General features: G+C 41.4%; 3 protein-coding genes across 10 annotated transcripts; 1 reads left to right on the top strand and 2 right to left on the bottom strand.

The window, feature by feature from the left end:
- Positions 1 to 1,843: 1,843 nt before the first annotated feature.
- LOC131120736 (solute carrier family 2, facilitated glucose transporter member 11) lies at positions 1,844 to 17,977 on the bottom strand. Of its 4 annotated transcripts, XM_078794929.1 has the most exons (15): positions 16,882 to 17,977; positions 15,597 to 15,810; positions 13,184 to 13,361; positions 8,056 to 8,244; positions 7,688 to 7,786; positions 7,306 to 7,466; positions 6,763 to 6,887; positions 5,883 to 6,012; positions 5,671 to 5,819; positions 5,297 to 5,484; positions 4,732 to 4,842; positions 3,340 to 3,441; positions 3,188 to 3,263; positions 2,990 to 3,117; positions 1,844 to 2,244 (listed from the first exon to the last, which is right to left on the bottom strand). In XM_078794929.1, exons 4-15 carry the CDS (start codon positions 8,077 to 8,079, stop codon positions 2,032 to 2,034), a joined length of 1,506 nt encoding a protein of 501 aa, XP_078651055.1. In that variant the 5' UTR covers positions 8,080 to 8,244; positions 13,184 to 13,361; positions 15,597 to 15,810; positions 16,882 to 17,977; the 3' UTR covers positions 1,844 to 2,031. The 4 variants fall into 4 exon arrangements, with proteins under 4 accessions (XP_078651055.1, XP_078651058.1, XP_078651057.1 ...); XM_078794932.1 differs by lacking the exon at positions 13,184 to 13,361; XM_078794931.1 differs by lacking the exon at positions 13,184 to 13,361 and having other exon boundaries at positions 8,056 to 8,208.
- tgfa (transforming growth factor, alpha) lies at positions 10,705 to 17,626 on the top strand. Of its 4 annotated transcripts, none has more exons than XM_058065254.2 (8): positions 10,705 to 10,945; positions 11,515 to 11,544; positions 11,631 to 11,768; positions 12,819 to 12,974; positions 14,854 to 14,968; positions 15,666 to 15,815; positions 15,887 to 15,999; positions 16,467 to 17,626. In XM_058065254.2, the coding sequence occupies exons 1-8, from the start codon at positions 10,906 to 10,908 to the stop codon at positions 16,472 to 16,474; spliced, it is 750 nt and encodes a 249-aa protein (XP_057921237.2). In that variant the 5' UTR covers positions 10,705 to 10,905; the 3' UTR covers positions 16,475 to 17,626. The 4 variants fall into 4 exon arrangements, 3 of the variants coding, with proteins under 3 accessions (XP_057921237.2, XP_057921238.2, XP_078651059.1); XR_013629497.1 differs by lacking the exon at positions 10,705 to 10,945 and having other exon boundaries at positions 11,028 to 11,544; positions 16,467 to 16,589; positions 16,665 to 17,626; XM_058065255.2 differs by lacking the exon at positions 11,515 to 11,544 and having other exon boundaries at positions 10,706 to 10,945.
- A 119-nt stretch (positions 17,978 to 18,096) lies between the features above and the next one.
- On the bottom strand, positions 18,097 to 21,928 carry hdhd3 (haloacid dehalogenase-like hydrolase domain containing 3). 2 transcript variants are annotated; one of them, XM_058065256.2, is made up of 3 exons: positions 21,831 to 21,928; positions 20,195 to 20,529; positions 18,097 to 20,112 (listed from the first exon to the last, which is right to left on the bottom strand). In XM_058065256.2, the coding sequence occupies exons 2-3, from the start codon at positions 20,522 to 20,524 to the stop codon at positions 19,711 to 19,713; spliced, it is 732 nt and encodes a 243-aa protein (XP_057921239.2). In that variant the 5' UTR covers positions 20,525 to 20,529; positions 21,831 to 21,928; the 3' UTR covers positions 18,097 to 19,710. The 2 variants fall into 2 exon arrangements, with proteins under 2 accessions (XP_057921239.2, XP_057921240.2); XM_058065257.2 differs by lacking the exon at positions 21,831 to 21,928 and adding an exon at positions 21,658 to 21,807.
- Between the last annotated feature and the right edge of the window lie 217 nt (positions 21,929 to 22,145).

Genomic DNA, 22,145 nt, shown 5'->3' with positions numbered 1-22,145 from the left:
AATAACCGATCAACTAATAACGTATGAGTATGAAAATGAGGATTGAATAGTGGAACATTAGCTACTCAACCACTGAAACGAAGGATGTCTTGTGACAGATTGGTTGGCATAATTAAACCTTGTTGTTGTGTCATCTGTTAATAATTCTGTGAGCAGCACGTGGCTGTGGAGTAAAGCGGATCAAAAATATCAAACAGCAAAAATGTAACAAACAGGACACGGATCATGTTTGCTATATATATGTATATATTATAATATATATATATATATATTATAATATATATATATGTATATTTCTATGTATGTATGTATGTATGCATGATTGTTTGTATGTATGTATGTATGTATGTATGTATGTATGTATGTATGTATGTATGTATGTATGTATGTATGTATGTATGTATGTATGTATGTATGTATGTATGTATGTATGTATGTATGTATGTATGTATGTATGTATGTATGTATGTATGTATGTATGTATGCATGCAGGATTGTATGTATGTATGTATGCATGATTGTATGCATGATTGTATGTATGTATGTATGCATGTATGTATGTATGTATGTATGTATGCATGATTGTATGCATGATTGTATGTATGTATGTATGTATGTATGTATGTATCTATGTATGTATGTATGTATGTATGTATGTATGTATGTATGTATGTATGTATGTATGTATGTATGTATGTATGTATGTATGTATGTATGTATGTATGTATGTATGTATGTATGTATGCATGATTGTATGCATGTATGTATGCATGCATGTATGCATGTATGTATGTATGTATGTATGTATGTATGTATGTATGTATGTATGTATGTATGTATGTATGTATGTATGTATGTATGCATGCATGATTGTATGCATGATTGTATGCATGATTGTATGTATGTATGTATGTATGAATGTATGTATGTATGTATGTATGTATGTATGTATGTATGTATGTATGTATGTATGTATGTATGTATGTATGTATGTATGTATGTATGTATGTATGTATGATTGTATGCATGATTGTATATATGTATGTATGTATGTATGTATGTATGTATGTATGTATGTATGTATGTATGTATGTATGTATGTATGTATGTATGTATGTATGTATGTATGTATGTATGTATGTATGTATGTATGTATGTATGTATGTATGTATGTATGTATGTATGTATGTATGTATGTATGTATGTATGTATGTATGTATGTATGTATGTATGTATGTATGTATGTATGTATGTATGTATGTATGCATGCATGTGTGTATGTATGTATTTCCCCTGGAGCAACTTGTGACCTGTGAATTGATCATTTTCTTTTTTTTTTCAGTGCCAGGCTATGAACTGTCGCCCTTTGATGGTAGAATTAGATACTGCAGGATACCACTGGATACTAACATACGTACAAGGCTGTTGTAATCTTGTCTTCCTCTTTTGTCGCCCTCTTGTGTTACTGCATAGATACTGCAGTACACATTCATAACTTCAAGCTTCTTCCGGCTTTTTTCCTTGATGTAAACGTTTTTTAATGAAATGCAATTAAGTTATTTAATCTGTTTTAATAACTGCATGCATTTTCTAATGAAGTATAATTCATATATTCCATTTCAGAGTAATTCATTTTTTTCAATATTGCTACATTTTAGAATATGTTGACAATCATGTTCTTTTCTTTTATGCAGTCAAGCTGTACACTGTCGTCCTCTGCTGGTAAAACGTACATACTGCAGCGCACTTTCAAAACTTCCTATGTACTATAGTTTTTCCTCCTCTTTTGAATAAATAAATACAAATGACGTAAGTAGGAACAATAGAATATATTTTTATTGGCAAACAATGAATACATGATATAAATAAAGAAATATTTAACTCTTCCCCCCCAATCACCCCCACATACTTTGTATGACAGATGATTGACTTCTCATTTACACACACGCCTTGACGTTAGCATATAATACATGATGCAATATTGGGTTCTTTTCATCAGCTCCACCGAGTAGCAAAGAAGCTGGAAGGTTTCTACAAGGCTGTGGAAGCATGCACTTGGCCCGCCAGATACTGACTTTGACCTTTGCACTTTCTCTCCTGGTTTTTGAAGTTGAGCTTGTGGAACTCACTGGTGATGGCCGATAAAGACTTGCCCTTGGTCTCCGGCAGAAAAAGGCCGACATACAGCGCAGACAGCAAACACACGGCACCGAAAGGCACAAAACAATACTGGCGCATCTCACTCTGCCGAAGAAAACACAACAGGGGAGAAGTCAGAGTTAGAGCTGCAGTTTAACACTATGGCCGCTAGAGAGCGCCAAAGTCGTAAAAGAGGCTGAAACCCCAGCACAATAAAATAAAACCATAACCAAAAATGTAGTACATCATAAAAATTAATGAAATGCATTAAATCTACAATACAGAAAAACATTTACCGGAATTTATATAAACAGACTAAAACATTGCAATATTATGGTATTAAAAATAATAATTACACTTAAGCCAATTAACAGAAAAATAAACAAAAATTCTAAAATATATACAATATAATAAATAAATAATTTAAAAATAAAAAACATTTAACTTCTAAAAATACATCACATAATTACAATTAATAAATGTAAAAAAAATTGTGGACTGAATAAAAAGACACTGAAAGACCCAACTATTAAAAATTATTTAAAAAATACCCTGGAATTGGATGAAAAAAAAAAAGAAAGCTAACTGAGAAGAAGACCATTTCGCTAATTTAAGGAAAAAGATACAAAAACTACTGCAAACAAGTTCTGCATTCATCAGTCAGGAACTCAATGTGCTACGATTGACTGGCGACATGTCCAGGGTGTACCCCAACTCAGCTGGGATAGGCTCCAGCATACCTCTTGAACCCAGCGAGGACAAGCGGCATAGAAAATGGACGGATGGATAACTCAAACATATTATTGCCTGGCAACGTTAGTCCATGAGTAGAGCAACGGCACATACGAACCACTAGAAATGGGAAGATCATCCCAACAATGAAGAGGTTGATCCACATCATGGAGCCGGCGATCATGTAAGCCGCTGGCCGAGCCGTTTGATTGAAGACCTCAGTGGGAAGAACTCCCGTCACACCGGCTGGAAGAAGAACATTTAGGCGAGTGAGTCTTTGAAAAGTCCCCAGCATGCTGGATCCTCCCATACGGACCTGGACCCATGCCGAAGCTGAGGATGTAGGTGAAGATGCAGGTCATGCTCAGGTAAGGCATCCAGGATATGAGGTGCTGCGGTCATGCGTCACAACCGGACATCAACACGAGTGACACGCAACAAAACCGGCGCATCGTACACTTTACATACCTCGAAAGACAAAGCGATGGTGAAGACCACCGCCCACAGGGTCATGAGGATGAAGCCTCCCATCAACAGGAACTTTCGACCTTTACGTTCGATCAGCAGGTTCTGAAAATGTGTGACACAGCTTTTCAGTGTTGGGGGTTGACAGAGGATAAATACTAGATAGGATAGGATAGTAGCGGTACGCCCCAACCACTCTGTGGTGCAAAACGACAGTCGTTACGATACCGTGGAGTGGCGTCTCTGCCAGCCAATGATGATTGCCCCCCCCCCAATTCTTTTCTATTCCATTATTTTATTATTCAATGCACTGAATCAATGCAGTTTCATACATTTATATTTCCCTAATTTGATGTATTATGTACTAAAATATTAATTAATAATTATACATTAGTGTATATATAATATAACTGCCACTGAGTCAGTATATGTCGTTAGTTTTAAGTTCCTACCTATTTTCGTTTTTAGTTCCTACCTAGCTACATGTAAGTGAATGAGGCGGAACCAATTGTCGGTAAAAACGGACATGTTTAATAGTCACACCCATAGTAAAATATGCTACGTTTGTTTTGCCGCACTATTAAGAGCTCACAAGCTAATAGGTGCCAAAAAGTAAAGGAATACATCTATAATTCCCTCCTAAGGCATGTGTGCAGCCGTTAAGGTGTAGTATTTGTGTTTTGTGTTCTTTTTGTTTTCAGTCTCTTCGTGTTTGTTTACAGTTTGCTGTACCAGCTAATGCTAATCATGGGTTGTATTGCACGTGATGGTTGTTTGACTGTTTATGGAAAAGTTTGTATTTAGTGTGACAAGTTTATTTGCATTACGGTAAAGAAAAAAAGCTCAATGAAAACGAATTTGGAGACATAATGTTATTGTATTGTATTATGTGATTTATTGTATTTTTTGTATCTGTTTGAACCATTTTTAGTTCTCACGTTGGTTTTTGTAATAAATCCATCAGTACATTCAAGAACTAGTTGCTGTCTGTCATTGCACATCCATGGGAGTAACATATAATACATTATCTTCTAATATTTGACTAATAGTAATAGTACACCTTAGAGATGTACGGTATCTTTTGATGTGTACCGATTGAAGAGCAAGACTGAAATAAAATAGGATTTGATCATGTATGCCTGCTGATTTGTCCTATTCACATACTACCACCACATCACTACTACCAGGAGAAGCAGAGTAGACCCAGCAAGGTGAACTGTATTCGGACACATGCTCCGAGCAGCCGTACTTTTCCAACATGATATGACTTATTAGTAAGAAAGATGGATTCAAGTGAAGTGGAATGTGAAATTAGAAGGCTTTAGATTAGATTTAGCTTACCCCGTCTGTGGGTGTGCACGTGTGTTACATAAGAGGCCCCTGGCAGGGACTTACACACAAGATGCAGGCTGTGAACTCACACGTGCCCGTGCCGACTGTGATGTACTGGATTTGGTCATCGGATATCCCAGCCTCTTTAAAGACGTACGACGCGTAGAAGTAGATCTGCAAGACAACGCAATGTCTTTGAAGCACACACGTCCTACAGCGAGGACACGGCAAAAAACACTTGAAAGGCTGAACTGAAGCGGAGGTGAACACAGTTAATGCGTTCTAAATCCGACAAGCACGCGCTTAAACTGAAGGGAACTGCAGAAAATCTCCTGAAACTGGTCTTGGAGGCCCCAATGGTCCTCGGTTCTCTGAGAGGAGTCTCACTGTGTCACCGTTTCAAAAACAAACCCCTCTTAATGAGCAAATAGATGAAATAAAAATTATTGTGTACCTAATAAAGTGTCCATCAAGCGTAGGATTTCCTCGGGTCGACATTCAAGCTGTCAATCACATCTTTATTCATTTTTAATACCCGCAGGAAACCTTCTCAAATGTCTCGTCAAACTGCAACATCTGATCCCGTGTGCGTGGTGTTCGGTGACAGCGCTACACGGGAAGGTCATACCGAGTCGTTGCCGCACAGCTGCATGGCGCTGCTGATGACCATGACGGAGATGAGCTGCCATCGCACGGCGCGGTCGCCGAAAAGCTCCCATGGACGGCTGGGCCTCATGCCCTTGGTTTCGGCTTGTTCTTCCAGGATCTCGGCCAGCTCGCTGCTCTGGACGTCGCAGCCACGCAGTCGCCGCAGAGCTGAGGAACCGAGTGGAAGGTTCGGTGATTCCTAGATAGCATGGATGACTTAAGTCCGTAACACTTTGGGTCTAAATGGCTTGAATGACTTTAAAATAGGACACAGTTTCACCCTGGAACTGACTATTTCTATGACTTCCTGTGTTTTTTTCCGTTTCACTTTCAAAGATGTTACTTAGTACCCACCTCTGATGCAGGCCTCCTTGTCCCCCCTGTCTATGAGTAAGTATCTGGGGCTTTCTGGAAACCACGGCAGGGTCAGGAGCTGAATGAAGCCGGGGATGGCATTACTAGCAAGGAGATATTGCCAACACGGCTCACTGCCCAGAATCTCCCTAGAAGTAAAAGATCCTGGTTACTGTGCTTTATTATGATTATTATTATGACATCATCCTCACCTGAGTCCCACCACTTGTCCCAGCACGACTCCAAAGGCTGTAAAAACAGCGGAGGACAAGGACACGGCCCCTCTAAGGTGTTTTGGGGCGCTCTCGCCAAAATACATTGGTTGCACGTTCATGCTGATCCCTGCAAGACAAACACTAGCATTCATTCATTTTTACCGCTTATCCTCACGAGGGTCGCGGCGGGTGCTGGAGCCTATCCCAGCTGTCTTCAGGCGAGAGGCGGGGTACACCCTGGACTGGTGGCCAGCCAATCACAGGGCACATATACAGGGCACATATAGACTTGTCAACATAACATTAAGGAGCGGGACAGGAGGACACAGATGTTAGCAACGCTAGCATAGCTGTATGGGTAACAGTGCTAACATTCCACAACATGACCAAACTTTACCACTTCCTCATCTGTACCTGACTAACATATACATTTTACATAGGGCTGTCAAATTATTAATTTTTTTCCAGATTAATCATGGTTTGCAAATTTATTAATCATGATTAATCACCATTTGAAACTCGGGTCTGAAATACGAGTGTATAATATAATGAGGAGCTGGAGCCTATCCCAGCCGTCTTCGGGTGAGAAGCGGCGTACACGCTGGACTGGTGGCCAGCCAATCACAGGGCACATATAGACAAACAACCATTCACACTCACATTCATACCTATGGACAATTTGGAGTCGCTAATTAACCTAGCATGTTTTTGGAATGTGGGAGAAAAAAACCCAGAAACTCCACACAGAGATGGCCGAGGGTGGAATTGAACCAAGGTCTCCTAACTGTGGGGTCTGCGTGCTAACCACTCGACCACCGTGCAGTTCCCAATAATTATCATACTTGTCTTAAACATAGCATAGCATAGCATAAAGTACCTGCATTTATTCCAATAAGGACACGTGATAGTATGATCATCTCAAAAGACCCAGCGGCTCGACTCGTCAAAGCCAAGAGGGCGCCGCTTAGAAGGAAAATATTGTTGAGCAGCAGACATTTTTTCCTGCAACAGGAAGAGAAACATCCAATGAATGGCGTCCCTAATGGAGTCTTTGCCTAAATGACCATATGGAATCCAAACAGTGGAACCACCAAAGTCACGTTTTGCAACATTGTTTGACTTTCAAGACTGGAAATGGCACCTGGGCTGGACTTTGGAGACCCCTGCTTTAGATGCTGAAGTCTTACCAGATGCCACACATGATTTTGAAAAGGTTTCATATACAAACTTTTGTGGCATTTTTCCGAGCAATTATCTAAATTTAAAGTAGATGGTTCAACTTTGGAGGTTCCACTGTGGCGTTCAGGCAGTTTGTCCATTCATTGTTGTCTACGTCCGTGTGCCGTAGTCCACACAAGTTAAACATTGACACCACACTGAAATCATCTTCATCCTTCCTCATGCTTTTGCATCTCGGTACCTCCCAAAGCGAATGGACATGGGTCCGGCGATGAGAGCCCCCGCTAAGCCTCCTAACGAGAAGATGGAGACGATGATGGTCCAGATCAGAGTCACCTGGTAGTCCTGCAGCTGGACAGCCCAGCGCTCCACAACGGTCTCGTTGATGAAGGTCTGTATGAACTGCAAAAGGAGGATGCCGCCAAGCCATCAGTTAGTACATGACAGGATGTAAGAACCATATAGAATCAAATCAAGTCAAACAAGCAGTTTTTGCAGTACAATGAAGCCATTTGTGATGTTGGTGTGTACAAAAAAGTAACCAAAAGCACAACAATAAACATTTTACAGCACTTATGACTGGTGAGTATTCAAACTATACATTGTTTTTCAATGCAACTCACAGTAGTGGGTGCATTCATGATGGCTAGGTTATATCCATACTGAAGCGTCCCTCCAATGGCTGCAGAGGCGACCATTAGCACCAGCGTCAAAGAGCTGCTCTGAAAATAAATACACATAATCACACATTTATTTATTTATAAGTTTTTTCATATAAGCTGCATGACTGAAATATTCCCATCATACAGTAAATAACATTTTGAGCTTGTCCAAAGTCTCTTGCTGCTTAAATCCTCTCATAAGCAGGTATAAGTATTGCTGTGATGACATAACCTTCACACTTATCCTTTGTTCAATTTGATTAAACCAACAGCATTTCAGGAATTCACTAAAGTTCTGCAATAAATGAAGTTTATTTGATTTTATTTACCTTTTGTGGCCCAGCCTGCGACATCTTCACGTTAGTTCAACCAGGAGGGTTCTGGCAAGTCCAGCTACAAACCCGCAGACTTGAGCCCATCAGGTAGTGGAGGCAGCTCTCTCCTGATTGGCTGCAGTGACGTCACCCCCCCTGCTTGCCGTGCTCCCGGTTCAAGAGAGCTCCATGAATAAATCACCACTAAACACACACATACAAAAAAATACAAGAAAACTGCTCTACTTGGTGCTGAAGGGATCAACCGTCACAATTGAATACATCAAAATGGATATGCTAATAATAATGGACATTGTGCCTTTAACAAAAAGATAACTTTATACATAATAAAAAGCACAGCACTTCTAAAATAAGCCTTCAAAAAGTACAAGTGATAAAGAAAATAAAAAATATAAATAAAATACATTAGCTAGCATGCTAACACCTAGCCTTGATTAACTGACGCCAGACTGAAATGCTGTAGTTAGCATTGCAACTGTTAGCCTGTTAACACCTAGCATGATGCCATTTTGAAGTGCATACTAACAATGCTAACATGCAAACTGTTAGCATGCTAACACCCAACATGAAAACACCGTCTATGTAAATGTACGTATAGTTTTGAAAAAACAAAAAAGTAACGATGCTAACATTTAGCACATATGTGTGAATGATGGAAGCATTCACACACTTTGGGGTGCCGATACGATATCGGGGAATTCTAATGTCATCCCCAAAAGACAACATCAAAAATAACTCAAGTCGCAACTTGAGATAAAACAATAGAGAAACGGCACATGCTGTTAAAATGTGAGCATTTTGTGTTGTTGCAGACTAACATCCATGTGAATGGTTGACTTTGTCAGACATCACATGTTTCAGTCACGCATGACAACTAACCGGCAATGAGGAACCAAAAGACATTTACTGGTCCAATACTTGAACATGTGCAATCAATACGAAGTGAAATAAAGTTAATTTACAGTATAAACTGGTAAATACGCTCATCACAGCATATCATGGCAATATTCAGAGACTATGAGAATATAAGCAACACCGAATGACAGCACCACTGTTTGAGTGGATGACATTGATACGGTCATTTTCCAAGTTGGAGAAAAGCCTTGCTGTGTCACTTTATTGTCTCATGAAAATTCAACCCGATCTTCTCATCTCCCACCCTGGTGGAGCAGAGAAGGACAAAAAGGAAGAAAGACAATGGCGTGAATAAAGAAGTTCAATCTAGGAGGTGCCCATTGTCTATAGCGCACATTGTAATCCATCTAAAACGGTCAGTATGCAGAAAGAACCCACCATTGGACTTGAAATCCTAAGGTCAAACAGAGAAAGTTCTTTTTAAGCTGCTATTTTGCATAAAATAATATTTGTCTTTGTTGCTCATCACACTTCATTTATGAACAAACTGTCTGGGACTAAGTGAGCCATTACTTTTTGTCTGTCATTAGGGTAGGTAAGAGGCTGGACTCGTCGCCAGCCAATCACATAAGATGTACACAAACAGCCAATAACACCTATGCACAATTTATATTATAATTTTATTTTTTTCCATTTGTTTTGCAGACCTTTAAGGACACTTTTTTAGTCAAATTTATGAAAAAAAGTCAGAAATGTGTACCGAAATAATAAATGGCATACATATATAAATATGAAGTATTTCAACTTATTTCCATATTGTATAATTTGTATAATAAACCACGCAATGTACTGTGTGTAGTGCTGAGACTTTCATGACGTCACATCAGTGGTGACTCTACAACAGAGTCGGCAGATGGCACTGCTATTCTTTTTTTGCTGTTGTTCCATTACGGTATATGTTGGAGTGGTGATTAAAGTGAAAGTGTACGAATTAACACGACTTTATGTTGTCAATTCTTGAGCTCTCGGCGTCTTTTACTGAAGGCTCTCTGTCACTTCATTTCCAGTTTCCTAGTGAGACAGTTAAGTAGGCGTGGCTACATGTAATGATTTTTCTCATTGGCTAAAGGCTCCTAGCAACAAGTGTCCAACCAGGTTCGCACATTAGCTAACTAAAATACACAAAAGACCCAGAAGTGCATCTCCAGTGTAAAACTTTTTTGTGCAATGTGCTCCTGTTATTTAGACGATCTTCGGGTTGCGTTTTTGTAGTAAGTCCAAAAACAGTAGAGTGCTTCTGTAATATAAAGGATCTTTGTATTGTGTTTTTACAGTAGATCATTAAAGACAGCAAAATGCTCCTGTCATATAGAAGAGGTGCAGTATGTCCCATTCTTAAGTAAATCTTTATTTATTTTTATTATTATTTACTTAAATACAGCAGAAAAGTCCTGTTTGTGCAGGAACCTTAAAAACAGCAGCGCCCTTCTGTTATATCTACGATCTTTGATTTGTGTTTTTTGTTTTTTTAGACAATCTGTAAAAACAGCATGCAGAGCCCTCCTGACACACAGAAGAATTTTAATTAACATTGTAATTGTGTTGCCCTATAACTTTTATAACTTTTTAAATAACACAACCGTGTCGCTAAATACAGATGTTAATTGTTTTGTGACTGCTACTTAGAGGGCGTGTCTTGTTAACATAAACTCCGCCCAAACATAAAGGTGACATAAGGAAGACCCAATGAGGTGTTACCCTCCTCGTATCCTCGCCTCTGATTGGTCCGCCTCTGAGTGTATTTCCCTGCTTTCCTCAATTGAACACAGTCATGTTTAAACGTCCTGCTGAACATGCTTACTTTTATGACGTGTGTGCTATCAGCGGCTTTAAATGTTGATTTCGGGAAGCTTAAGTGCGCCTTCTAAGGACTTATTTAGCTCAAAGTGGCCGACAAGTTGCTTCAGTTGAGACCAGAAAGTGGTCACCATGACTCGGATATTCTGGGATGCGATTTTCCTTATCAGCGGTGAGTGTGCTCATTTTTTTCAATTCAAGTAAATGTTGCATTTTAGAAATACATAATGTTAACTTGCATCTAACAAATATTGAGGGGGGGGGGGTGGTAAAGACGTGTTTAATTACCTTTTAAATATTCATGAAACATATCTCTGTCAACTTTTTTCATTCATTTGTTAAACTTAACATTAGGTACACGTGCACGATATAATGATACAATAGGCACCTCCCACATGTGACACATATTAAAATAATAACACTCTGAAGGGGCCAATCAAAATGGTTTTATCATCTCCTGAAAAGGGTCAGGTTGTTGGTTCCATGTGATGGTTTAGCTGTGACGGTGTGCCAGGCACTAGTGTAGTATTTTTAGTGCTTTCATCCTTTTAGTGTGTTCTATTGTTGTTTTGCTCCTCTAAATAAAGCATCATATCACCCCAAAGACAAACTCACATGATCATAACCTATTTACTGAACCTCAGGCTATTTGGCATATGTGTCACCTGGTGTTTGTCTTTCTAAGTGTGTCTTGGGGCGGGGGGATCAATACAGTAATACAGCCTTTTTATATTCCATCAGGTACTTTTAGTATGTCTGTGGTACTAAATGGTGAGTTTTCACTGAATTTTTCTGCAGGGATTTGTTGTGCTATCAGAGTATTATTCACATCAGGGTTTTGCCTTTCTTTCCTAAAGGTTCACTGTTTACAATAGGAGCAGGACAAAGCAACTCCACAGGTCTGGATGGCAATATCGTTATAGGTGCTGACGCCGCCGCCGCCGCTGCTCTTAACGCCTCGGCAAGCCGCCGTGCAGCCGTCTCCACTGTTACCAGTAAGTCTGGCAACAACATTAAAAATACTGTTTAAATTTGCTTTTAATACTGGGAACACTATTTTTTGGTGTCTGTGGCTTTAATGCTAATGGACTATGTTGGTCCACACTTAATTCTGACAAGAGTGTGTCTTCAACAAGGGTGTCGTTGTTTTCGGGAGGAAAAAGTTGCCACAATTCCAAAAAATACAGTTGCGCAGGGAGCCCAACATCTTTTTTCTTTTTTTTCATGGGACCCCGAATTCCTGGCAGCGCTCTTCGTCAACATAACATTAAGGAGTGGGACAGGAAGACACAGATGTTAGCAACGCTAGCATAGCTATATGGGTAACAGTGCTAACATTCCACAACATGAACAAACTTTACCACTTCCACATCTGTACCTGACTAACATATACATTTTTTTCAGATTAATCATGGTTTGCAAATTCATTAATCATGATTAATCACCATTTGAAACTCGGGTCTGAAATATGCTTGTATAATATAATGAGGAGCAGGAGCTGGAGCCTATCCCAGCCGTCTTCGGGTGAGAGGCGGAGTACACGCTGGACTGGTGGCCAGCCAATCACAGGGCACATATAGACAAACAACCATTCACACTCACATTCATACCTATGGACAATTTGGAGTCGCCAATTAACCTAGCATGTTTTTGGTATGTGGGAGGAAACCGGAGTACCCGGATGGGGAGAAAATGCAAACTCCTCACAGAGATGGCTGAGGGTGGAATTGAACTCGGGGCTCCTGGCTGTGTGGCCTACACGCTAACCACTCGGCCGGGAACAATTAATTCAAACCTTAACAGTGTTATTATGATTAAAGATGGGTTGCGTTCAAAGACACCATGTCATTGAAGTTGAAACGCACTAGTTTTGACAGCCCTAATTTTAAGATGTGTGGCGAAGCCTGCTTTGTTAAATGGTGGCGTGTACCATGTCTATGAAGGCGCAGGTTTTTCATGAGAGCAAGGGTTTGAGCGCGGTGAGGAGATGATAGATTTTTCTCATGTTTGGTCGCTCATTGGTGCTCATTTTCGTCTCTCATCAGGTTGGAACTTTTCATTCGGACCAAAGCGAAGCGGCGTTTCAGACGCCACTGTCTCCATCACTTCTACGCCCACAATGATGGCTACACGGGGTTTGGCCAGGGGCTCATCAACACCTGATGGTGCGACGACAACTTCTAACACCCCGCCTGTGAAAAGTAGGTTACAGAACAGACCCGCTCTCTCGGTTTAGTTGCGATTTGCGCTCCTCAACGGTCCTGCGAGGCCGCGGCGCCTACGCAGACAATGTGTCACACACTGATAATTAATTGATCCTCTTAGCCTTGCGGTGCATCAACAATGATGCGGCATTAATATGAGCTGCTTTTTCGACACAAAAGCCGTCGCAATATGATCCGTACAACACCTCAATTGCCCCGAAGGCTGGATGGATCCCGTCCCAGTGTTCCTCTTCTTCCTCTGTGAAAATGTCATGGAAGTGGAGAGGGGCGGGGAGGCCGACGGCTCGCAGACAACAGAGGGCTTTCACCGAGCCCGACAGCAGCAGACAATGCATGTAGGCTACGCTCCAAGCCCATTTAGCCCTGGAATGGAATGGAATGGAAGCGTGTGAGTGACTTGTCATGCTGCTATCATGCTAACCTGAATGTGACACTGTTGACATTGCGGACTGAGTCAGCGATGTAAGAATTTGCCTGACTGTACATCTAACTTCTAAAAATGTCAACCTTTTGCCCTTGTCAGGGGCGTTGATGGAATCAGACTTTTTTTTCTGTCCCATTGTTTGGGTGAAAACCGAAGCTCTCGTTTGTGGCGCAGAGCCTTTCCTCGCCCCACATACACTTTCTTATTGTTATCTTTGACTTATCTCCGCTCTGCTCGTCCCGCCCAGGTAGTGCGGTGGATGTAAGCCAGCACAAAGCCACACGCAACGGAGGACAAAAGGCTTCAGTGGGTGGCGTGGGTGTCAGCTTTAGGATTTAAGTACAATGTTTCAGGCTTAGGCTATTTTTACATTTACGATAGTCACCTGGGGTCATTGACTGCTGTCTGTCAGAGGACAAACTGATGAGAGATGCTTACTCGTATCGTGGATGGGAGTATTCTCATCATTGTCGTTACGTACGCATCTACGTATATACACTGGTTCAGAAATGATGTTTGTAAAAACAGAACCATTTGATACAGTGTACAGAGGAGACAATGAATTATTTAAAATGTAGAATAATAATTCAAATTAATACATTTACTCATTAATTTAGGCTATATATTAATGTAGGTGATTTTTCAAGCCAACCCAAGCTAATATACAACAGGAAAAACCAGGACAAAATCATAAAAAATATGCAAAAACTGTACACACATGGCGGCACGGTGGTCTAGTGGTTAGCGCGCAGACCTCACAGCTAGGAGACAAGGGTTCAATTCCACCCTCGGCCATCTCTGTGTGGAGTTTGCATGTTCTCCCTGTGCATGCGTGGGTTTTCTCCGGGTACTCCGGTTTCCTTCCACATTCCAAAAACATGCTAGGTTAATTGGCGACTCTAAATTGTCCATAGGTATGAATGTGAGTGTGAATGGTTGTTTGTCTATATGTGCCCTGTGATTGGCTGGCGACCGGTCCAGGGTGTACCCCGCCTCTCGCCCAAAGACAGCTGGTATAGGCTCCAGCACCCCCCGCGACCCTCGTGAGGAAAAGCGGTAGAAAATGAATGAATGTACACACATGGCTCAGTCGACCAAATATCTCAAATGACCGAAGTATCAATTTTGATTTGAGAATCAGTTTTACAGCATGAAAAGATCATATTGGAAAAATCAATATTTGAGTATCGATCCGCACATCACTGCCACTTTGCTTGAGGGTGAAAAGCAAAGTCCAGATGCACTATAAACGTAAAACGTACATGTCACACACCCCGACCAATCAAGATGCAGCTTGATGTTTATGCATGATTTGCTGTGAATGCAAATCAGACCGCACTGAAGTATCTAATGTTGAGAATAACGGATGACACGTTTTAATGCACCAAATATCTCACTAGTCATACCGACTTCTTTTTGTCTCCTGTCAAGAGTTTGTGGCAGCGGCTGTCCGCTCTCACTTTGACGACTGCCCTGACTCCCATCGCCACTTCTGTTTCCACGGGACCTGCCGCTTCCTGATATTGGAGGAGACGCCAGCGTGTATGTAAGTGATTGACACGTGGGACTGTTTGAAGTCTTTCGAATTCTACATCCAAACGACTTCCCCTGAAAGGCGTCGGAGCTTTTCTTCCTGTCATTCACACCAGTGGAGATGGGAAAAAAATGACTCCCTTTAATGCTGTGAAACTTGATGAAAAAAATGGCCTACATCAGGATTGGAATTCATTCATTCATTTTCTACCACTTCCTCTCTCTCTTCCTCGGGAGAGAGGCGAGGTACACTCTGGACTGGTGGCCAGCCAATCACAGGGCACATATAGACAAACAACCATTCACACTCACATTGATACCTATGGACAATTTGGAGTCGCCAATTAACCTAGCATGTTTTTGGAATGTGGGAGGAAACCGGAAAAAACCCACGCATGCACGGGAAGAACATGCAAACTCCACACAGAGATGGCCGAGGGTGGGAGGTTTGGAGTTATGGCGCTAATTTTAAGATAATGGTGATCATTGGTTATCAAAGCACTGTCCAGCAGTTTAGAAATATGACCAAACCAGGGTTCGTTTGTTTCAGACTTGCTGGACAATTAAGGAACATCACATGGTTGCATTTGCATCATATAGAACATGTGTAAAAAGGAGTAGGAAGAACTCTTTAATCCTACCCCATTCTCCATGTCTATGACTGATCCTCAAGTCATTCTGATCCATCCTTGCTTCCCTTTGTGTTCCAGATGCCATCCCGGCTTCGTTGGGATGAGGTGCGAGCATGCAGACCTGCTGGCTGTCGTCGCCACCAACCACCACCAGCAGACCGTAGCCACAGTGCTGGTGTTGTGTGTGATCGGCTGCGTCCTCATCATTGTCTTGTGCACGCTGCTAAAGTAAGCAAGATGGCGGAAAGACATTTTAACGTATTCAACATACTGACTGCCTTTTTTTTCCCATGCTGCAGTTGCTGGTGGAGGCAGGAATGCCGCAAGAGGAGACGCCCTCACCACTTCATCCCTGAAGAAAAATCCGTTTACATCCTGAAGCATGGAGCGCCATGTTACCCTTCCGAGAGCGGTACCTTCTTTCTTTTCTTGTTTTTTAGCGTACATATACAAGATTAAAGAGAACTGATGGATGTTACGGGTAATTAGGATGGACTGGCCACATAATTAGGTACACACATTTTCTTTGCAAAATTGCTGAGGGGGTCATCAGGGACGTAAACAAGTAGGGATCTGAGAATAACCTTGATAGTCATATTGTTCTTGCTATCACTGGACTACCCAGCATGCCTTGCGGGTACTTGTAAATAAAGTTAAAGTTATTTTTAGTGCTGAGTGGTTGTTAATCATCCACGTTACGTTGTGGGTTAACTTGGATGTGTTGTGTTTTCATTTTGTTGCACCGTGAGTAAGTATGTTCTACTGTTATATAGACTGTTATATATACTGTTATTTAACCCAATGTGGCCCACAAGTTAAAAACTTTTAGAAGCGTTTGCCTATCCGAGGTCACAGGTCATGTGTTTCTTTCCCTTTCAGTGGTGTGAAAAGACAGCATTGTGGAGCGTCCTCCAGTCGGGCCCAAAAGCGTCCTACACCAAAGAGAAAAAGCAAAGAAGCAACATCTTCCGTGGGACTGACGCAGGAATTGAATGAAATAAGGTAGGACGTCACTTCCACTTTCACTTTCCACTGACTTTGTGCAAAGCGGCAACGTGGGAATCCCCTCTATCCTAGCGTGGAAATAAACACTGAACTGTGAGGACACAAGTCGTCTTCTACAAGGACATCCTCTGCGGATTTAAAAAAAAAAAAAAAAGGAGAGACTTCATGACATAACCCCCCCACGACCCCCGACTCCCCAATTCCTATTTATGTCTTTTATTAACTTGGCGCACTTTCCTAAGCACAGAAGATGCTGAAGTTTTAGTGTCTGTTTTTAAACACAATTCACCTGACAGAAGTGGGAATTGATGGACTTGAATGGAAGAAGATCCCTGGACAGCAACCAGAGTGCATTTCTTTTCCAACGTCACGTATCCTGTAATGATGAGAGTAAAAATGTCAGTTTTAGTTTTGGAATGTTCGTCAGAGGTTTTATTAGATGGACGAGCAAGAGCAGGAAAAAAGGAACACACCACTCGTGTACACTGGGTGCTCATTCTCCGCTACGTTTGCTTCAATGGCACTTTTCTGCAAGCTTGCTAAATGCTTCCTTAAACTACACTTTTGGTATCTTAAAATCACAGCTTTTATATTTTGGTGCACTTATTCAATTGAATTCCATGAGTGGTGTGTTTTGGAATTGCCTCTATTTTTGGATTTGATACTTAAAAAAAAAAAAAACGAGACAAAGAAATGCTCATTCCAAATTGGCGAAAGGATTCTAAAAATAATGTTGAACTGACATTTAGACGCGGCAGCTTCTACCATTTCAAAGTGAATGTGATGGTTTACCGACGCCAAAGGAGAAGCAGAGGACGATACGCTCCTTTCTGTTTTCCGTGTCTCCATGTTTGCAGAGTGTTCCTCGTGTTGTCTCCTATTACAGCACCGATGTGTGAGAACGCAAGCGCACACCATGTTGTGTATTTACACGCATTTCCAATACAAAAGAAGGTCTAGCTGTTGCATAACCCTTCACTTGGACCAACTCTTTGTTGCTCTTTCTTTTCCAATGAATTAAATTTGCAAAAGTCTGTGTGGCTGCTTTTTTTGTGCTTGCGATATGGGAAATTAATATTCATTCATTCAGTCATTTTCTACCTCTTATCCTCCTGGAGCCTATCCCAGCTGTCTTGGGGTGAGAGGCGGGGTACACCCTGGACTGGTGGCCAGCCAATCACAGGGCACATATAGACAAACAACCATTCACACTCACATTCATACCTATGGACAATTTGGAGTCGCTAATTAACCTAGCATGTTTTTGGAATGTGGGAGGAAACCGGAGTACCCGGAAAAAACCCATGCATGCACGGGGAGAACATGCAAACTCCACACAGAGATGGCCGAGTGTGGAATTGAACTTGGGTCTTCTAGCTGTGAGGCCTCCACGCACACCACTGCATCCCACGTTCATTGCTATTTTCTATTAAAAAATAATACAACCCATAATTGACATTGACATGGACATACGACATTCCTGCAAAATATACAAAAGACATGTGAAGCCGTAAGTGCGTAAACTAGTCTTGCAACCTGAAAAGAAACGTAAGCCATTTCTTGCGTTGTTTGCAGTTAGACCGGCCGTACGCAGGAGCCCGTACGACCGGTTGTGACCGAGACTCTAATGACATTGATGGGTCAATTGGTTAACAAACATGCATGTGTTCAATCGCAAATCTTCTCCCCTAGCAAACAGTCTCTACACATCCCTTCTTGCAGCACGCACAGGCTTTTATTCTCCGCTTTTACAATCCCATTATGCGCACAATTGGATTTCTGCACAGCCTTTTAGAGCCGTCTGGCTGAGCTACTAAACCAGCTTTGAATTAAGCAGCTCTTCCCCACAGATCGTCAATATCTTTCAACGTACAAATGTCAAGAGGTGAAACTACAGGTGAAAAATAAGTGTTTGGAACATCACATTTAAAGGCCGAGAGTTGAAACTTGACACTTTCCATTCCTTTGAATCTGATTGTGGGCTCACATTGACGATCCCCCGTTTCCCATAAGACGCTCTGCTTTGAATCACACAGCCATTGTGGTCGGGATTTGATCCTCATAGTCCAACACTCACTATCTGCACGAGACCAGATGGCTTAAAAATAACAAAGTATTGACAAAGCTAGTACTGTGCCTCGCTCTCACTGCTAACAACCGCAACAAACCAGTCGACACGAGTACAACTGACAGCTACAGTACATTTTATTTTAGGAAAATACATTTTATCAAAGTATTATGCCATCGACCTGGAAATATGTAGTAAGTCATTTGATATTTTTGTGTCCAATCAATTCGGTGTCACCCTTCCTCTCTCTGTAAAGCACAAAATGATGGAAATTAGTAATCATCTGTCAATAAAAAAAGAGTTATTTGAATAGGTGTCAGTTCAGGAGGCAAGACAATACACTAGATTGGATCTACGAGAACAAGATTGGATTTTATACGTCTACTAATTTCATTTCTACTACGTTAGACTCTTCTTCACTGTGTATGCCCCGCCTCCACCCGCCGAAACAAATCAGCGGTATGATTGATGAAAGGGCTCACTCCGTTCATGCCGTTGTTCTATGAAACAAACGCACCAATGCGCAAAAAAAAGACATGCATGCATGTTGCAATATATTGAAGCTGGCAATTATTGAATTCATTTTTGTTTATTATGTGATTAATTAATGAATGTATTATCATTCCATGCTAGTACCCACAAAACATTTTTTTCTGAATTATCCATTCCTGTGTGGAACTATTTATTGTCCCTTAGAGGATAAATAGATTGGATCTTGCACCGAGCTCTCAGATGAGAGTTGTCCTATCTAGTCTGACTGGTGTGTGTGTGTGTCCCACCTCGTTTTTGAGCATGGACTGATGGCGTCTACTCAGATTTCTTCAAAGACAACCTGAACATCCCAGTTGCAATCAATTCAATCCCCTGAGATTTTGTAAGGAAAAATCTTGTCATGTTTTGTTCTTGTGTCGCGTGTAGTTAATTGGTTGTAGTGACAAAAAGTTTTGTTTACAGCAGTTTTTCCTTCTGATTTTTTTTTGGTCATTTATTGATTTATTTTGCCCCAATAACTAAAAAATAATAAGCGTGATAATTATACTCATGCTTAAGTTAGCATTCATCCATGTGCTGTTTAAGTCGTGCAGGCAGCTCATCCAGTGACGAGAGCCGATGCTCTTTAGGGATATCACGTTGGTCAAATTCGTTTTTTCGGTCTAAAAGAAAGCCGTGGATTCCAACCGAACGTGACGTGAGGTAATCCTTCACGTAATGGTCCCCGACGTGAGCTACGCTGGCAGCCGGCACGCCACATTTCAGCAACGCCTGATCAAAGATGGCCGCATTGGGCTTCTCCACGCCTGCTCCCTCTGATGTCACCAGAAAGCTGAAGTGAGAAAGCAGCCCACAACCGCGTAAAATGGCTTCAAGGCGGTTGTCAAAGTTTGAAACCACTCCCAGATGCAGTCCTAGCGAGGAACAGCTCTCCAGAGCCGTCTTTGCGTCTGGAAATACCTCAAATAAAACAACAGGAATAATATTCTGGGCTCTGGAAGTTGCAAACACATGGAAGAAAACCACATCACGAAGCACCTACCTCCCAGTTCTCTGCATTGCTGAAGTTCTGGTAGAGATTGAGGGCCATTGTATCCAGCAGGGCCGCGTCACACACCTTGCACTGCGAGAAGGTGGCCTTCACCACCGCTTTCCACCAAGACCGTCCATCCAGTCCCTGAGCGATGCCGTAGTTTGGGAATGTGCTGGAATGATGTCGATACGCCTGACGGAAAGCAGCGTCTACCTCCACGGGACTGAGGCTTAGGCCCATTCGTTTGGCCTCATCGCAATACTGTTGTCCCACTGAGGAACGCACCTTCAGCAGTGTGTCTTTCACGTCCCATAGCACCCACCGCACAGGAGCACGCATTACACCTGCAGAGGTATGACACAAGACAACTTCATATATGGACATTTGTCTTTAAATGGCATCTATTGTCATTGAGAATCTTGCACTATGAGAGCAGAAAGTGAAAGAATAGTCTCAACCAACCCAAACACTTGGGTGAAGCTATTTGGGATAATAATTACATTTGCTGCCGTGACGTTTAAGAGTGTCTGATATGAAAATGTAGGATAAGGGAATGTATTGTTTCTGGGGAACTTTCTAGACAATGAGTAACAGACAGAGAATGATGGTATGAAGACTGAATCACGCAACTGGTCAAAGTGGGCAACTATTCTAGGGCCCTGCACTGTGAACATGTTTGTTATCCTGCGGCAATTGAATTAAACTTGAGTGTGGGAACATGCAGAACTTTATATAAAAAAAAAGACAAAGTTCCTCAAGCGGGTTGGTAAACAATTTTGACACATCTGTATTTAATAATAATGCATTTAGCCTTAAAGGTAATATTTCAACCCAGTTTAAGTGTTTCTTAAAAATACTTTCAATGTAATCTGAAAAATTCTTGTCAAAAATTTGACGCGCCTCACAAACAGTAGCTGCTGCCCCCTGCTGGTCAAACTGTGGCATCAACATTTACATGAGAAAACAAAAATGTTTATGAAGACCAGCAATTATGCAACAATGGTCCAGACAAAAATGCACAAACGTCCCCGAAAATAAAAAATGTTTATTTTGAACACTAAGATAATTATTGAGCACACATTAACAGGGTTAATATTTAGACCAGAATAAATGGCAGCCGGATTTAACTTTTTACCCCCACTGACAGATTCGTCACTCCCCGTGTATGTAACGTAGTCGCCGACAACGTGTAATCCTAGGGAACAATGCAGTGGCATTTGTGTTAACGGTCACAACTGAACATTTTATGTAATGTAACCAATATGGCAGACTCTTTTAACTTTTCATTTTTTTTTTTGATTGAGCGGTCAGGCGAATCTGCTGATCCAGTAACGAAGCTTGTCAATACCGTCGTCATGGCTACAAATTGTAGTTTTGACCAAGACACAGCAGCTATGGCAACGTAAAGATTGTTTCCATCGTAAACAACTGACAGTGCGTATTAAAACAGTGTTTAACAATGTTACACGTACCAACAGACGCATAACAACCCAGGTTGTGGTAGTTTTAATGGCTACCGATCAGTCTTCCTGGTTAGCTACCAGCGGCTATGTCAAAGCCATGTAAAGGTCATGAATCCCCAACTGCGTAGAGTATAATACTCTATTCCCTTTAAATATCTTAAGTAGACTTACACCCTACTCACCTATGCTGAAGCTGTGAACCTAGTTAAAAAAATATGTATTTGTCGTATCTTTTAGCGGAACAAAGTGACGTCAACAGCCAAGACAAGATACCGCGAGACACAATTGTAAGGGTGCATCAGATCTCGCGAGATTGTATTGAATTGTGAAAAACACTCATTCGACCTAACTTTTGTTGTGACAAATGCCACGTTTAATGACGGAATATTTATATAATGAACAACATATATTTGTATTTGCATGAATACAAATAACCGACACCATGCATCACCCGGTCCTGTAGAAGGCGCTGTGGTCAGGAAGCAGTCGTCCAGTGC

This window comes from Doryrhamphus excisus, linkage group LG11, assembly GCF_037039965.1.
Source record: "Doryrhamphus excisus strain RoL-2023G ecotype Guam linkage group LG11, RoL_Dexc_Guam_v1.1, whole genome shotgun sequence".
Taxonomy (NCBI): domain Eukaryota; kingdom Metazoa; phylum Chordata; class Actinopteri; order Syngnathiformes; family Syngnathidae; genus Doryrhamphus; species Doryrhamphus excisus.
This window is presented reverse-complemented; position numbering and strand designations above follow the sequence as displayed.